Source organism: Tiliqua scincoides, chromosome 4 (assembly GCF_035046505.1).
Source record: "Tiliqua scincoides isolate rTilSci1 chromosome 4, rTilSci1.hap2, whole genome shotgun sequence".
NCBI classification, from domain to species: Eukaryota; Metazoa; Chordata; class Lepidosauria; order Squamata; family Scincidae; genus Tiliqua; species Tiliqua scincoides.
The window spans coordinates 28428619-28447506 of NC_089824.1; the positions used below are offsets into that span (position 1 = coordinate 28428619).

Genomic DNA, 18888 nt, shown 5'->3' on the forward strand with positions numbered 1-18888 from the left:
TTGAATAAAACAGTCTAGATTTTCCATGAAGGACCCTGTTTGCAGCTGTGTGCAGAGTCATTGAAGATTGGTTGTGTGAAAGGATTCCTCATGTTTTTTGAAATGTTCAGCAATCATGAAGGTAGTGTTCAAGTAATCATCTGCACAGCCGTTTACATCTGTTTCCTTTTAGTTTTGTGCTATAATCAGGGATTGTTCTCCCATGAAACAAGCCAGCCAGACTGTGCACCAAGTTAACCTGTAAATTACAGATATTGTAATCTGTAAATTACAGATATTGCCATATACTGTATAGATGTGTACTACTAAATCAACTTTCAAGATTCAGATTTTTTTTGGGGGGGGGGAACAACTTGAAATTGTTATCAGAGAATGGGAATAGGATGGGTCTTAGAGGCAGAAAGAAAAGGTTTCAGGAAATAGTAACCAAATAGGAAAACACACTTGCTCCTACCTGTAACTATTATCCTTTGAATGGCTCTCTTTGTATATGTACAAGAGCTTGGCCAAATTGGAAAACTTGCCTTTCAGAAGTCTCACACATTGATTAGCATAAATACTTGTCAGGACCCCTTTTGTTTCTGAGCTCTCACTTAACACCACCCACCAAATTCCAAACTTTTCTTAAGTCACACTATCTGAAAACTTGGCTCTCTTCCCCCCAGAAGCTGAAATACCTAGAAAGCTGAATCGATTCATAACATATAACCAAATTTTGCCCTCATGCAGTAGTACACATGCACACATAAAGCTTCTTTGTGCTGAGTCAGACCCAGTTCAGAACTGTCTACCATCATCAGCAACAGAGTTTCAAACAGCAATCTCTGGCACTACCAGAAATTGAACTTTTTTTTTGACTGCAAAGCAGGTGCTTACCCATGGTGCTACAGTTCCTCCAGAACCTACACAGGGCACTGAATATAAGAATTTATCTGAACGCATAGATTAGTCCTAAGATGGCAATAGCTAAAGAAGGCCCAAACTTGGTAAAAACTGATGAATCAACCATGTGCGAGTCTGAGTACCAAAACTTACTCTTCCATTCTGAGACTGAATTTGGGGATTGATATTTTCCTTTACTTTTAAAATAGCTTGCATGCCTTTGATCTCTGCATGGATGACTCTACCTTAACATCTTGTTACTCTTATTGCATGCATAGCTGGTATAATAGCAAGAGGTGCCAACATAAACTGAAATCATGTGCTTGCATTTTTGTGCAGTATCTTAGTGAATTATTTTCAAGAGAGGTACGAACCAGATTTCTCTTAAACTGAGTGCACGAAGGAGAAGATTAACAATACAGCTTAAAGGGTGATTAGAGCATTAAAATGACCATAAGAAAAATCAGCAAAAGTGGATATGTTCATGGGATTTACAAACTAAGTTGGTCTTTTATGTTTCAGGGTGTTCAGATAATTCACTGTGAAAACGGACAAAAAACAAATTGAACTGGATTGTAGGAAAACGTGCTAAAACATTCATTAAGATTAAAATTATAGGAACTCATGATGGATGAGCCCATGATCTATCTAGACCAGAATGCTGGATAGTGACCAACTGCAGGTGAGACACCTCTAAGCTCTCAAACAGATCATGGAGGTACTAATTATTCTGTTCTTTCTTCCTGCATCTGATAATGAGGTAAACTTATTCTGCACAATGAAGCTTCCATTCAAGTATTGTACCAAATAGACCTCTATTAATATGTCCAATTCATTTTTCAAAGGCATCTCAGTTGGTGAATATCTTCCATCTCATGGTAGTCAATTCCACGTCACTTTAAGAAATACTTATCTTTGCCAGTACGAAACTTCCTGTCTACCGAGTTCATTGGGTTCATTCATAAGATTGGTTCACCATATGCTTTAGGATCTACTGAAACTGTTTGTGAGAACTTTATTGCATAAAAATGGTTCATCAGCTGTAATGGTCTCATTTCAGTAGGTCAGACCATTTTAACAGGTTGTTTTCCTGCTACTAACCCTGACTCTGTGATGGAGGCCTATTTATTTCCCAAGCTGTATCTGCTTTGTTTAATCATCAGCACATTTTACTCTTGTCAGCATTTTACTAAAGAACCCAAATTCGAGAATCCTTTTGTTAACGGTACACAAAGCAGAGTAGGAAAACCAACAGCATGTTTGTTTACATAATAGGAGATGTAGGTCATTATCTGTGTATATTTGAACCAAATGTTTTCACATGTGAACATTTCACATGAAATGTTTTCACATTTAAGAAGTCTCCTGGACCATCCCATCTATATACTAGTCCATATTTATTTAAAGCTTCTGTATCCCATCTTAACAATTAATTTTTATCCTGCCTTTCTCCCAGTGAGGGCACTCAAGGCAGCTTACAACATTTAAATAAATCTGTAAAAACAATAAACTATTAAAAACAGTAAAACAGAAACCCAGTGTATTTCAGAAAATTATGAAATTAAAAATGCTAGTCAATCATCAAAAGCCATCCTAAACAAAAATGTTTAGGCCCTGCCAAAAGATCTCCAAAGTTCTTAGTTCCAAAAGAAGGGACTGCCACCACAACCAGAGTGCCACCAAAGAGAAGGACCTACTCATTACTGCCATTCCCCTCACTTCCATCAATGGCAGCATGATTAAAAGAGACCCCTCAATGACGTGTCAGATTATATGGAAGGAGGCAATCCTTCAAATACCTTGGTCCCAAGCCATAAAGGGCCTTGAAAGTCAAAACTAGCACCTTGAATTGTGCCCAGAAATGAACCTGCAGCCAGCGAAGCCACCGGAGCAGTGGCCTGAGTAAATCAAGCCTTCAGCCAACAAGACTCCTGGAATTACTTCCATAAAATGAAAAATCATTACAACAGAAAAAAGTGGTAGTGGTGTTGAGCAAGTGCCTCCTTTACTCCTCTTCACAGGGCAGTGTGGCCACTGTGAAGGGGAAGGAGCACAGTCCAAGCTTAAATAACATACAGTAAGAACAATAGTAATAAATCTGAGTAGTGGCAATGAGTTATGGTAGTAACTCTGCTCCACAGATAATCTCCATATTCTTGGAGATTCACAAAGGTCTGAGAATACTCTGGAAGTGCTGTCAAACTTTCCTTTTTGGGCTAGACTAGGGCACAGTTTCATCATCCACCTTCTTTGCTTACTAGTGGCCCCAGCTTTTAAGCTACAACACCTGCAATTCCCCTTCTGCTATTTCTTCCTAATTCTATTAGTCAACAAATCACAAAACACTGTTAAAAAAGTAAATGCAAAGTTTAATGTAACATAACAATGACTCAGACAACAGCAACATACAGATATACATGGAATGCCTCTGAAGTTAGTGCATGGATTTAGCTTTAAATAACGTGATGACTTAGCATCACTTTAAGGTATGTGGTCCATAATCTACTACAAGTACAAAAGTATTTAATCCATACAAAAATATCAATTTTCTAGTATACAATATAAAATGGGAAACACTGTACATTAATATTTACACAGTGTGCTGTAAACTAATCCATCTTTTGTGTGACCTTTCAGTGCCACAATTCCCAGAAGGAACTTTTTACATTCCTTTATATAAGAAATCTTTCATCCACCAAAGTTTTGGATGCCAAATTCTTCTGTCCAACTGCATTACGAATAAACCTAAAAATCTAAAAATACAAAACCAGCATCAGAAATAGTCTATTCATGTATGTAAGAGACTCAGCCAACACTCCTTAATACTCTCAACAGCCAATACACGGATAGAGCTAAATACATAAAGGAGAAGGCTTCATTCCTAATGGAGTCCCCAGGGGCAGCTGTGGCCTCCACCACATCCCCCAAATGTAGATATTTACTTTCTGTCATACACGTGAACTGCAGAAAAAAGTGCCACACTAGGGGACAATGTTGTGGCAAAAGGAAAGCCTACCCACCACTTTGCAAACTGGGTGGCCAAGCCACTACCAGCACATATAAGGGATCCAGAAAGGAATGGAAAGATGCTGATCTTCTCCCTTCTAAAGACAGATTTAGGGTTGCAAGAAAGGTGCCATTCACTGTGATGTTTTGCAATCCCTTCCAGTTCAAAGGTTTAGGAAGGGGAAGCAGTTTGCCACCTTTCTACTCTTCCTCAACATAACTTCTGATGTTTCATATTGTTAAATGTCCCTTTTGCTTTCCAGTCCTCAATGTGTTTTGTTTTTATTGTTACACTGTGGGTACAGGCAAGGCTTGCTTTATTTTTAGTTTTAATACAATGCCTTTTAGAAATAATATACAGATTGAGTATCCTTTATCTGATCTGCTTGGGTTAGAAACTGGTCCAGATTTTGGATTTTGGAATATTTGCATAAATATTCTGTGTTCTGTGAACTTCTGTGTTCACACTTCACACTGTGTTCACACTGTGTTCACACTGCACTCAGACTTCTTGTGTTCACACTTCACAAGTGCTCCTTCTGCAGTCGGCAATGTGCTGTCTGCTTTGCTCTGCTCTGCACCACCTTCTGTGGTGCCCTCTAGGGGTCACAGCGCAGTTGGATTCTGTTGCTGATTTGCACTGAACAGCAACCCATAACGCATTGTGCTATGGCCAGTTGCATGAAAAATCCCTGCCAGCTTGCTGTATCATGCTGAATGTGTGAAAAATGCAACAATAAAGTCCTGCCAGCTTTCTCTACTGGTGCTATGCCGGCCAGGCATAGGAAAAGTTAAAAAAAGTCATGGCCTCTAAAATGTCTGGATTTTGGATGTCCTGATAAGGGGTAATCAACCTGTAATTCCCCATGTGCACCAATAACTGCATTAGTACACATAGGAAATTACCTTATTATTACTCATTAACAAACATCCTTCTCTCCCACTTCCAATAAGGTAATTTACCTCTTGTTGTAAATATGTGAGAACAGATGCTAAAATAAAGTTTTGGGTAGCCAAATCAACAACAGCGAAAAACAGCATATCAAAGATAAGAAGTGTGGATTCGCTGCCATAATATAGAACATCACTGAAAGAGTGTCCTTCATCTGGAGAGAGAGAGAGAGAGAGCAGCACATTATCTCCATCAAAAGAGAAACCTTCTTTGCAAAAAGAAAAAAACTTGTTAAAAAACTACTACAGAATGGATAAAAACTAACAAAACAAAAATACAGACAAATGCCACAGCTTTCTCTGTAAATCAAAATTACTACTGTAGCTGGACTTTATCAAGTGGCTATCTTAGTTGCATGAAGAAATCCATAAGCAATATCACTGGAGGCAGACATCTATAACTGCTTATTGTTTAAAAATCAGATTTAAAAAAACTGCTTCTTAATAAATAGAACAATCTGACTGACGCTTTGGTCTAATTCAATTTTTAGGCACCAAAGCAGACAACTGAAAGTAAATGAAAGGATCTGAATTACTACTTGTGTTTTTGCAAAGTATATCCCATAGTTTTTTTACACATCTTAGAACTAAACATTTAGGGTCAAAGGCAAATTCTTTAAAAATATCAAACACTGCTAAACAATCCTATGCATGCCTACTCAATTAAATGAGCAGCCCAATCCTAACCTGTGCTGGCACATTTGGGTCACATAGCCTGTGCTGTATTCAGCATAGGTTAGGAGGAGGTTGGAGGCCTACACAGGGTGCGGGGACATTTGGTCCCTTATGCTGGTTAAAGCCACAGCCTGCCCAATGGGGCTTATCAGATCTGTGCCAGCTAAAAGGCGCAAATCCGGGAAGCCCCCTGGAAGGCCCAGGAAGGGGGTTAAGATACTGTGGAAGTCTCCTCCATCAATCCTGCCCCCCTCCTGAGTATGTCTCACCCCTCATTTGCCCTCTCACCCCTCTATTACACCCCCTCACCACCTCCGGAATGCCCTACCGCCATCCCGTCAATCCCTGCACCACTTGGCACTTTACTCATATCCACTGGCGACCAAGGGATCGGATTCAGTGCCAGTAGGCTGTCACAGGTCTTTCCACCAGTGCTGCTCGCTTACGAGTAATTGCAAATATGTTTTATGGCGTGTTTGTGGCACTCTAGGCCAGTGTAGTGGCCATTGCACCAGTGCTCAGGATTGTGCAGTGAATGGAATTTACTGACAGGATGTGTGACATCAGTGCTGTTTTCCACTGTCCCCTGGTGTCATAGTGGACAATGTGGAACAAACCCATTCTCTCAACAGCCCTGCACCCTTAAAATGAATTGGCAGCAAGTGTACTGTGAAAGTGACTGGAGTGTGCTGGCACAAGTCTTTAGGGTTCATTTGTCCTATAAAACAAAAATCTAACAACTAGGTGTACAATACCATTGTAAAATATGCTCTTTTCCATTGGTTCCATAAACTCCATTCCAAGAATTCGTTCTAACAACAATTTGTCCTTTACAATATAGTCCATTTCCTTATGAACCTATAAAAGAGAGGAAAAAGCCAAAACAAAACAATTTTTTTGCATTAAATACTACTTAGAAAAGACATCACAGACATACACTAGACCAGTGCTTCCCAAAGTGTGAGTGGTGAACCCAAGCACAGTGGGTCATGATTTGGGTCCTCCTGACCACCCTCATGCTGGTTTGGCTCCCAATATGAGCCATTCCAGAAGCCCCATTACTTACTGGAGCCTCCAGAAGCCTCTGTGGGCCTCAGTATGGCCTTCAGAAACCTCTATAAGCTGGTTTTCAGCAGCCACTTCTGGTTTGCTTCTGAAAACCAGAAGTGGCTTACAGAGGCTTCCGAGGGCCATTCTGAGGCCTGCAGAGTGGGTTGCTGGGCCAAGGGAGGCCTCTATCACCACCAGGAGCATCGCAACCCAGTGTGGAGGATGAGGTGGGTTACAGCGCTGCAAAGTTTGGGACACCTTGCACTTCATTATATGAAGAATGCATTTTGGAAAGATAACTTCTATGGAGAAGTGCAGCGCACTGAATATATAATGCAATATAATGTATTACAATACAATACAATAATATAATCTCTACAACTTCATATAAGACAAAGAATGAATCACAATCTCTCATTTCAAACTAATAGTTCTATCCTGTGATTAAATGTCAGCATACATACATGATCAATAAATGACCCTAGAAATTTATTCATGGTATGGTAAGCTTTAGTGCTCTGTTCAAAAGTAGTTGTGGAAGAATTCAAAAGCCTAACGGGTCCATGTTTCTAGAAGAAAAAGAGTAAAATGTATTTAAAACATGCACACTTACAGTTTATTCTGATATAATAGCTATGTAAAACAATGATGAAGGTTCCAATGTCTCCGAACTAAGAGAAAAAAGTTTGCAATAAAAGACTTGACTGTTCTCAGTTAACTGTTCTCTCTTAAGACAACACCATATCTGTTTGGTGCTAAATTCAAATCTCCTGCTAGTATCCAAGAACCGTTAGCACCAGCAGGTTCAAGAAGATGCTCCTAAACAGTAAACAAGCTCACTGAACCAAATGCAGCTGAAAAGACAAGACCACCAGTTCTTAAGGTTTGCTTAAGATTTCATTTTGTATGAAATCTGCTTGGTAGCATAATGTGAAAAGTGTTCCAAATCCTGTGCATCATTCTTTAATTTCAGTTCTTCAGCATCCGCCCAAAACCTGGACAAGAGTCTCTACTGTTCAGGAGGACCAAAGCTCACATAGAAGCCTCCAACATGTAGATGTAAACCCCAATAAAATCCTATAAAAATGTAGAGACACTGTAAAGCAGTGTTTCTCAACGTTTGTCCTCCTGTACCTCTTCACATAGTCCACCTGGCTGAAGTACCACTGGAAGTAACTGGTGATGACATCGTTGCCAGTTTCTTCTGGGTTTGGAGGCCAGATGTGATGTGACAAACACCAGAAAGAGGCTCAGGGTGGATGGGAGGGCTTTTAATAGCACAGAAAAGCATGCTTTAGAGCTCTGCCCACCAAGCCAAGCCTCCTATCACTGTATGTTGTGTCACGATCCTAGTCTTGCTGCTGGTCGGCAGGTATTCAGGGTCTTGCAAGAACCATCAGACACCACCTCAAGTACCACTGGTGGTACCTGTACCACTGGTTAAGAAACACTGCTGTAGAGAAATGCGTAAAATACATAGATGAGAATGATAGCATACTGGCTATAAAAATACATATAAAATACTAGTGGAAGATATGTCAGAATAAGGTCCTAACTAATTGATTTTAAGTGCTTAGGATAGCAAACAGTTAAATTTACCAATATACATACTCTTGTTAATGTTTCATGAATCCGGTCATACTGCTGCCTCATCTTGCTTGAAATGCAAATTTGAAATGTCTGTCCATCAGTATTTGGTAACAAACCTCTTTGACTACACAGATTTTCCTGTGGAAATGTCACAAATTAGAATTTCTAGAATACATGCAGAAACAGAACACATGTACTGTTCTTGTCACTGAGTATAGCTGTACTCATACATCATCTGTTTTTGCTCTTTAGATGAGAGAATGCTCAGCAATTTTGCCTAAGGAATGCAAAAGAAAGGAAGCGCATAATTTAAAAAACTCAAGTCAGGATGCAAACAGCCTTGACATTTGTTCCATGGGAAAAAGGAAAGGTCTTCTGGTTGGTTTTGGTCAAAGAGCAGCACTCCTTAATGCATAGCCTAGGCACAGAAAGCTGAGCAGTCTCTGCATTGGCCTATCTAGCTCAGTTCTGTCATGGCCAGGGAGGAACTTTTTGAGGTTTCAGGCACGGGTCTTTCCCAACCCCATCTGGAGGTGCGAGGAATTGAACCTGGGATATTCTTCAGGCAAAGCAGGAATTCCACTTAGCTATAGCCCCATCCCCATGGTAAATGACTTATGAAAACGAGGAGAGTAAGGGTCAGCTATGCAAAGAAATGTCAAACACTCCTCTAAAATATAAACACCCATGTGTGGACCTAAACTGCTCTATAGATTCTGGCCTGGATAATTAAATACAAGGCAATTTTCTTCAAAGTTGTTGATTATCTAGAATTAAACTAAACAGGCAGAATTGCCAAAAGGATAGAATAGATTTTTTGAATAATGTTAACATATAGTATAGTACAAATAATTTTAACATTCTTTTTTATGCTTGCCATGTTAAGCTTGAATATATCTGGCAACAGCCCACTTTTCCTTTGTACTTGCATTTCTAGTGATGAAGGAAAAACTACAGTGGGTTGCATTCTAAGTGCTTCCCCTGTGCACAGAAGCAGATCTGGTGGCTTAAGGTAGAAGCGAATACTTTTTGCCAGTGTCCTTTTCCCTCTGCAGTCCCCTGTGCTCTCTGCTCCTGAGGAACTCCAATTACAAGCCAGTATGGATACAACTCAGTTTAGTATTTTCTTTACAACACAGAAAAACCAAGTAAGAGAGAAAGCAAGATCTTGGTGTAGATTCAAGCTAAAGTATAATTTTGGGAAAAGAATAATTTATTCAAACATTGGATTAGATCCAAACTTTTCAGCCTGTGACTAGAAGAAGCTTGGAACATTTACAGAAGAAAGCTCCTTCTGCTCATGGAACACAAACTTTAGATCCAATTAGAATCTTCAACAAGAGGGAAAAAAACCCAGAATAGTCATCCTTTACTATTTCGAAGATATTTTGGGACAAGGAAAAAAAATCTAGTGAGTCCTTGAAGTTGTACAGGACAGAACATGCAGAAGAAGGCAATGTATAGGCTTCTGTACAAGTGTTTTTCTCCACATTTTCCACATTCTATTTCTTTATAGATATTTTGAATAAAGCAGAATGGTCTACGCTTTGTGTAAGTCCCATTTAAGTCTCACCTTGATCCCCTTATTCCACCTTGATCTCCAAAAGCAGGGCACAAAAGTATAGCTTTATATGGCCTACATAAATCTAAGCAATGTGATGTTTTGAAAAACAATTCAAAATTAAGCAAAAATTAAAATGCATGAGCCCAGATCCAAATATTTCAGGATGAAAAGGGATTCTAGTAGAAAACATGGCCAGCTTCTTAACCTTTTTACCAACTCTCAGTCTTCTCTTTCATCTTTTCAGTGTCAACCCAAGTAAAATACAGTAAGTACATAATGAGCATTCCTGCCATGCATAAATTCCACATAAACTCTGTATGGCAATAAAGGTCTTATCTATCACAAACTCTTTAACAACATAAGCCAAGTCTTTAGACTTCATTTTCCTAGTTCTTTTACATACCGCTTCCCTCTTTAAGTTCATATTCATCTCTTCCATATTGGTATCTGCATGGCCGTGTACAGACCGTCCGTGAATATAATATCCAAAGCATCTGTGTGATAACAGAAACACTGAAATCTATAATACAAAGGACAAAAAATATAACACCTTAAGAAATATCAATTCGGGTCTAACGTAAGTGTATGATATCTTCAAATACCAAATGTATAACATTTATAATAAATAATAACGCCACTTTGAAATGCTTCATTCCAATGCAAGTGTGAAACTTATTCAGACAAGTATGCAAAACCCTTGCCCACTAATGTATTATTTATCAGCTCCAGGATGTCAGTTAGTAACCTACTACACCCTTCAAAACTGGTGCCTATCTTTATTCCAGAGGCATTTATGAAATGGTAAACATGTCTGTGAAAAGATGTGCATGTAGCACTGTGGGTTGAATGTGGTCCTAACTGAAGTCATAAGACTTGGTGAAAAGCCAAGATTCTATTAAGAGCAAATGATCAAACATTACAAAGGGATAATTACCATGAGCAGTATATAAACTGATGTATTCTCTCTCCTCCCGCCTTTCAGCATTCAGAGACTTTTAAGGCAAACTAGGGCATAGTATTTCTTACAACCATACAACATCTCTTATAATGCTGATGGGCAGTGTTTGGGAGTTGGACTTAGACCTGGAAGATCCAGGTTGTTGCTTAGGCAAGAAGCTTCCTGGGTGCAGTAATTTAGCTCATGATCATGTGGCCCAGGGTCAAGCTCAAAATGATGCCCCGGAAGTGATGTCATAACTGGAAGGGATGCCACACCTGGGCTTTTAAAAAAGTGAAAATCAGGGGAAAACCTGCCTCCTCCCTCCAACAGCCCACTATACACTTACTCTGTCACCTCCTCCCCCAGCCAGTGGCATAGCTAAGGCATAGAGATGGCAGAGAAATTAAATGAGTTCTTTGCATCTGTCTTCACGGTAGAAGACCTCGGGCAGATACCGCTGCCCGAACGGCCCCTCCTAACCGAGCAGTTAGGTCAGATAGAGGTTAAAATAGAAGATGTTTCAGACCTCATTGATAAATTAAAGACCAATAAGTCACCTGGCCCTGATGGCATCCACCCAAGTTATTAAGGAATTGAAGAATGAAGTTGCAGATCTCTTGACTAAGGTATGCAACTTGACCCTCAAAACGGCCACGGTGCCAGAAGATTGGAGGATAGCAAATGTCACGCCGATCTTTAAAAAGGGAAAGAGGGGGGACCCGGGAAACTATAGGCCAGTCAGCCTAACATCCATACTCGGTAAGATGGTGGAATGCCTCATCAAAGATAGGATCTCAAAATACATAGATGAACAGGCCTTGCTGAGGGAGAATCAGCATGGCTTCTATAAGGGTAAGTCTTGCCTCACAAACCTTATAGAATTCTTTGAAAAGGTCAACAGGCATGTGGATGTGGGAGAACCCGTGGACATTATATATCTGGACTTTCAGAAGGCGTTTGACACGGTCCCTCACCAAAGGCTACGGAAAAAACTCCAAAGTCAGGGAATTAGAGGACAGGTCCTCTCATGGATTGAGAACTGGTTGGAGGCCAGGAAGCAGAGAGTGGGTGTCAATGGGCAATTTTCACAATGGAGAGAGGTGAAAGCAGTGTGCCTCAGGGAACTGTCCTGGGACCGGTGCTTTTCAACCTCTTCATAAATGACCTGGAGACAGGGTTGAGCAGTGAGGTTGCAAAGTTTGCGGACGACACCAAACTTTTCCGAGTGGTGAAGACCAGAAGTGATTGTGAGGAGCTCCAGAAGGATCTCTCCAGACTGACAGAATGGGCAGCAAAATGGCAGATGCGTTTCAATGTCAGTAAGTGTAAAGTCATGCACATTGGGGCAAAAAATCAAAACTTTAGATATAGGCTGATGGGTTTTGAGCTGTCTGTGACAGATCAGGAGAGAGATCTTGGGGTGGTGGTGGACAGGTCGATGAAAGTGTCGACCCAATGTGCGGCGGCAGTGAAGAAGGCCAATTCTATGCTTGGGATCATTAGGAAGGGTATTGAGAACAATACGGCTAATATTATAATGCCGTTGTACAAATCTATGGTAAGGCCACACCTGGAGTATTGTGTCCAGTTCTGGTTGCCGCATCTCAAAAAAGACAGTGGAAATGGAAAAGGTGCAAAAGAGAGCAACTAAGATGATTACGGGGCTGGGGCACCTTCCTTATGAGGAAAGGCTACGGCGTTTGGGCCTCTTCAGCCTAGAAAACAGACGCCTCAGGGGGGACATGATTGAGACATACAAAATTATGCAGGGGATGGACAGAGTGGATAGGGAGATGCTCTTTACACTCTCACATAATACCTGAACCAGGGGACATCCACTAAAATTGAGTGTTGGGCGGTTTAGGACAGACAAAAGAAAATATTTCTTTACTCAGCGTGTGGTTGGTCTGTGGAACTCCTTGCCACAGGATGTGATGATGGCATCTGGCCTGGATGCCTTTAAAATGGGATTGGACAAGTTTCTGGAGGAAAAATCCATTGTGCGTTACAAGCCATGATGCGTATGTGCAACCTCCTGATTTTAGAAATGGGCTATGTCAGATGCAAGGGAGGGCACCAGGATGCAGGTTTCTTGTTATCAGGTGTGCTCCCTGGGGCATTTGGTGGGGCTGCTGTGAGATACAGGAAGCTGGACTAGATGGGCCTATGGCCTGTTCCAGTGGGGCTGTTCTTATGTTCTTATGAGTTGGCTCTCATTTCCATGTGTCATAATACAGTTACCGCTGCTAACTGGGTAAAGAGGCACTTTTTGTATTTATATTTAGCAGGGGGAGAATAGTCATCCCTCTTCATCCCAGCACTGTGTCTCTAACCAATAAGGGGCACACTTTTTATTTATTTACTTAATTAATTAAATTTGATTTTGTTGTAGAGAGGGGCTATAAAATCTTCTTTGACCCCAGGAAGCAGATAGATAAGAACATAAGAACAGCCCCACTGGATCAGGCCATAGGCCCATGTAGTCCAGCTTCCTGTATCTCACAGCGGCCCACCAAATGCCCCAGAGAGCGACCAGAACTGGACATAATACTCTAGATGCGGACTTACCATCGATTTGTACAACGCCATTATATTAGCTGTTTTGTTCTCAAAACCTTTTCTAATGATCCCAAGCATAGAATTAGCCTTCTTCACTGCCACCGCACATTGAGTCGACACTTTCATTGACTTGTCCACCCCCCCAGATCTCTCTCCTGATCTGTCACAGACAGCTCAGAACCCATTAGCCTATATGTGAAGTTTTGATTTTTTGCCCCAATGTGCATGACTTTACACTTACTTACATTGAAACGCATCTGCCATTTTGCTGCCCATTTTGCCAGTTTGGAGAGATCCTTCTGGAGCTCCTCACAATCACTTCTGGTCTTCACCACTCGGAAAAGTTTGGAGTGGTCTGCAAACTTAGCCACCTCACTGCTCAACCCTGTCTCCAGGTCATTTATGAAGAGGTTGAAGAGCACCGGTCCCAGGACAGATCCTTGGGGCACACCGCTTTTCACCTCTCTCCATTGTGAAAATTGCCCAATAACACCCACTCTCCGTTTCCTGGTCTTCAACCAGGTCTCAATCCAGGAGAGGACCTGCTCTCTAATTCCCTGACTGTGGAGATTTTTCAGAAGATTTTGGTGAGGGACGGCATCAAACGCCTTCTGAAAGTCCAGATATGTCAATGTGTTCTCCAGCATCCACATGCCTGTTGACCTTTTCAAAGAATTCTATAAGGTTTGTGAGGCAAGACTTACCCTTATAGAAGCCATGCTGATTCTCCCTCAGCAAGGCCTGTTCTTCTATGTGTTTTGAGATTCTATCTTTGATGAGGCATTCCACCATCTTACCCGGTATAGATGCTAGGCTGACCAGCCTATAGTTTCCCGGGTCCCCCCTCTTTCCCTTTTTAAAGATCGGCGTGACATTTGCTAGCCTCCAGTCCTCTGGCACCATGGCCAGAGGTCTTCTGCCGTGAAGACAGATGCAAAGAACTCATTCAATTTCTCTGCCATCTCTAAGTCTCCTTTTATCTCCCCTTTCCCTCCCTCACCATCCAGAGGGCCAACCGCTTCTCTGGCGGGTTTCCTGCTTCTAACATATTTGAAGAAGCTTTTATTATTCCCCTTAATGCTACTGGCCGTGTGTTCCTCATAATCTCTCTTGGCCTCCTGTATCACCTTCTTACATTTCTTTTGCCACAGTTTATGTTCCTTTTTATTCTCCTCATTAGGGCAAGACTTCCATTTACAGAACGAAGCTTCCTTGCCCTTTACGGCCTCTCTAACTTGGCTGGTTAGCCATGCGGGCACCTTCCTGGACTTATTCGAGCCCTTCTTCCTTTGCGGTATACACTTCTGCTGGGCCACTATTACTGTTGATTTGAGCAACTTCCATGCACTCTGTAGAGACCGGACTCTTTTTACCTTCCCTTTCAACCTCCTTCTAACCTGCCACCTCATTTGAGGGAAGTCCACTTGTCAGAAGTCAAGGGTTTTTGTGAGAGATTTGCCTGGTATTCTTCCCCTGACGTGTATGTCGAAACGGACAGCAGCATGATCACTGTTCCCCAATGGCTCAGTAACATTGACATCTCTAACCAGTTCCTGAGTACTGCACAATATTAAATCCAGAGTCACCTGTCCTCTGGTGGGCTCCATGACTAGCTGCTCTAAGGCACAGTCATTTAACATGACAAGGAATTCGGTCTCCTTTTCGTGACCAGAACACAAATTCACCCAGTCAATATGAAGATAACTGAAGTCCCCTATGATTATAACCCCGTCCCTCCTTGTCACCTCCCTGAACTGTTTCCTCATTTCAAGGTCCCCTTCTGGTTTCTGGTCTGGAGGATGATAGTATGCTCCCAGTATTGCATCACTCCTCAGGCCTGGTAATTTAACCCAGAGATTCTATGAGTCGAACCCACCTTTAATCTTTACTTTGCTGGATTCTATCCCTTCCTTAACATAAATGGCCACCCCACCTCCAACCTGCCCTGCCCTGTCCCTCCTGTAGAGTTTATAGCCTGGGATTGCCGTATCCCACTGGTTCTTTGCATGCCACCAGGTTTCCATTATGCCCACTATGTCAGTGTTTTCCCTAGTCACCAGACATTCCAGTTCTTCCATCTTTGCTCGGAGACTTCAGGTATTTGCATAAAAACATTTGTACATGGAAAGCCCTAGGATGGGCTGCTTATTAGCTCCTTTATCCCTGAATCCTCTCATTGTGCCAAATCATCTATCACATCCCATTACTCTACAATTCCCAATTTCTTCTGTCTTTGCCTTGTTGTCTCTAAACTCCCCATCCTCATCCCTTATTAACACCTTATTGATTCCATGCTGTATCAAAACATCTCATCTCATCGGCTCTCAGAACAATCAGTCTCATTGGTTAGTTCCAAGTTAAGAAAATCCACCTTTGTTCCAGTTGTCCATTTTCTGGTTGTCATAACTTTTGATAGAATGCAGATATTCCAATGCAGTTTGTTTCATTGCATTCTGCATTAAATTACCTTTCCAATGATATATAACCTGGTGGTATTATTCGTACATACCAAGGTTTCCAAAATTTGGGCACTAGTGTCAAGCTCAGCTTGTTGCCCAGTGTAGTTGCAACCATCTTCACTCCCTTAGCTATGCCACTGCCTGGGTGATCTTGGCCAGTCACTATCTCTCAGCCTAACTTAGCCCACAGAGTTGTTGTGAGAACACAAGGAGGGAAGGAACTATGTACACCATCTTTTGCTCCTTGGAGAAAAGGCAGTAATAAAATGTTAAAAATAAAACAAACTAAATGGCCGATCCTATCCCTGAGATCCTCTGGGCAACATCTGAAAAACACAGAGCAGGCATAGTTTGGATGCCAGCAAAGAGCCAACACAGAATGGATAGAGGGGTGTGATATGACAGGGATGAGGTGAACCAGAACCTAACCCACCTTCAGACGATGAACATGCCTACAAAGCTGAAAAACCGCTACATGGCTGGCATAGATAGAAGGAACACTATATGGAACAAAAGGTAAGATGAGCATGCCCTGGCGCCTCCTGTCCTGTCTACATATCCTTCTGACAGGTCCTGCAGTGAATTTAGTCTCAGGCAGGGAGAATGAGAAGCACCCACTTGCCACCCTTCATGGAGTGGCTGAAAGGAGTAGCGCTTCCTCAAGTGGTAGCGGGGATGTCCATCTCTGTCCAATCTGGCATTGGCTGCTCATGCTGCCAAAGCACTGGCCATGAGGGTGAGAATGGCTAAATTGGCTAAGGGTCCAGCAACAGGCCCCCTACTGCCCAATGCCTATGGGCCTTGTTCAGCCCAGGTGCTGCCTTGTGACTTGGCTGCCCTGGGAGGCCTCATTGAACAGAAGTGCATGGAAGGTGGCCAGCTGTGGCAGCAGGTGGCTGAGGCAGCCTGTGAATGCCAGGCTCAGCTTGTGGAGGCTCTGGGCAGGGTCATGCAAGCCATCAACAGCAAAATGCAAGAACACATTTTGGTGCCAATGCCCATGGCCTAGGAGGATGTGGAGTGGCAGGAGCAGGCACTGACAGACCTTTGGGCCATTGGGACTAGGGTGCCAGCTCAGGGTGTGGGACAGGGTGCTGGCCATGGTGTGGGCATCCTGCTGGTAGAGCCAGTGCCGTATTCTGCACCCCAGGCTCGTGACTTGGAATTCAGTCTGCAAGGTCTGCATTTCTTTCCATGCCTTTCTCCTGTTCCCCCTGTACCTCCCCCCCCCATGGAGGAGGGGGAATCCCATGTCCAGTGTCAACATGGCATGAATGTGGGAACGCTTGATGCGAGTGGCTTGGCAGTGTGTTGGTATGTGCTGAGGTATGTCATGTGCCTGAGTGCCAGTGTCATTTGTGCCCCCCCGGAGTTGGGGCAAGTTGATCTGTAGCATGTGGTTGATGCACAGGGTGCCTGGTGGGTGGAACTGTGTGGCCTGTGTGGGAGTACAAGGGGGTGGGCACGTGTGAGTGCTGCCCTGGCTGTCTGCCTGTGGACACAGCAGCCATGAGCCTTGGCAGTGGTGCATCTTCCCTGGTGTCCTCAGCCATGGATTCTGCTATCAATGTGGTCCTATGCGGGTCTCCTCCAGGGTGGCCTCAGTTGCACCTCAGAGAGCTTGGTTTCAGGCAAGTGTACTGGGGCCCACAGGGCATTGTAAGTGCAGCTTTTTGTTGCTGGATTTGTCAGGCTGTGATTGTACACTTGCTTCCAGGGAGGTGAGGCTGGTGTCTGGGTAGTGGTAGGTATCACTTGGTTGCCGAGCTACTGCAGTGCATGCAGTGCTTGGTTGTGGGGCTGCCATGACACCACCACTGTGACTGGCAATGGCATCTGGGCAGCATCATAGTTGTTGGGGACGCTGGTGGTGTTGCTGGGCTCACTGCCCTCGTGGAACGTGGCTTGGGCTCTACTCCTCCCCCATCCTTGCAGGCTAGGTTTAGAATATGATAGATGTTTGCAGGCATTTGAATAGGATTGGGCCTTATGAAATGGGTGTTATTTTCCAATAGTCTCCATGTAGAAGAGAGCCAGAAATCAAATCCTAGTAAAGTTTTGAAAATAACTTATGGCAATTAGACCTGCTACTGTTTAGATACCAGTTACTAAACTATTTGCCATTCTATACATTTACCTGAGAGCAAGCCCCAATTTGAAATATAAAGTAATGAAACACTTACATTGCTCATACAGCACAAATCAACAAACTGCCTTATCTTATCTTCAACAAATCTTTCATAAAAGACAGAAAAGTAGGTCATCTGTAACAAACAAGGTGATTAATAATGTGTTCATTAGTCACATTTTTCTCTTTACTCTAGTTAAGCTTTTTTAACCATAAGCAGTCTCAGTGACATAAGCCAACAGCTGGTCATTTTGCCACTGCTTTGCAAAGTCTAATGCACTCCATCTTTTCTCCAAGAAGGTTGGGGCCACTACAAAAAGACCAGAAAGCCAGAATGTAGTGTATTGATCCCAAATGACTTCAACATGGGATGTTGGGTTAGCAATATACTGCCTACTGCCCAGCTCGAAGCTGTAGACATAGCAACTCACTTCCGCTGCCCAGACTATGCTGCACTTGGCAGTGGCGTTTCCTGAGGGGGGGCAAGCATGAAGTTTTCCAGGGTGCCTCTACACACTGTACAAGTTGCCCCTCCCCCTGCCATCAGGGCCATCCTGGGTGGCGAGAGCAACACGGAGGCACCTCCTCTGTATTGCTTTTGCCACTTGGAATGGCTCCAATGGTGAGGAAGAGGGGCAGTTTACACAGCACACTGAGGAGCCCTGCAAAACTTTGTGCTGTGCCCCACCCTTTGGGAACACTACTGACACTTGGACCCCTCCCTGAGAAATCTTGAAAGGGAAGCCTGCTGTTTCCTGCTCCCACTTGTTTTCCCACTTCTTAGACAATGTTTGAAGGCTGTACGGTCAGCCTTTTTGGTTGTGTCTCAAAGTGAATTTGCATTTTCACGTTATCTGGCCAAGCGTGTGGATTTTTTGAGAGTTAAGTTCAATCTATTTTGCTTTTATGTAATTTAGATCTTTATAAGATTTAATTTTTTTTAAACATTCAGGCAAACAAAGGAAAAACCATACAAAAATAGATCTACAAATGCAATCTCAGGGGGAAGGCTGCTTTTCTGCCACATATCCATCAACGCTACTGAATGTGATCGCAATCAGCCCCTTTCTGCATGCACCTGTAT

General features: G+C 42.7%; 1 protein-coding gene across 1 annotated transcript in view; it reads right to left on the reverse strand.

The window, feature by feature from the left end:
- Positions 1 to 3276: 3276 nt before the first annotated feature.
- The window catches only part of TMEM67 (transmembrane protein 67), a 39579-nt gene continuing 23967 nt past the window's right edge, over positions 3277 to 18888 (reverse strand). The window contains exons 22-28 of the mRNA XM_066625707.1: positions 17860 to 17940; positions 10122 to 10238; positions 8176 to 8292; positions 7029 to 7133; positions 6270 to 6372; positions 4852 to 4994; positions 3277 to 3635 (exon numbers count right to left, since the gene is read on the reverse strand). Coding sequence (XP_066481804.1) covers positions 3555 to 3635; positions 4852 to 4994; positions 6270 to 6372; positions 7029 to 7133; positions 8176 to 8292; positions 10122 to 10238; positions 17860 to 17940 — 747 coding nt within the window. The 3' untranslated portion in view covers positions 3277 to 3554. The remainder of the gene's footprint in view (positions 3636 to 4851; positions 4995 to 6269; positions 6373 to 7028; positions 7134 to 8175; positions 8293 to 10121; positions 10239 to 17859; positions 17941 to 18888) is intronic.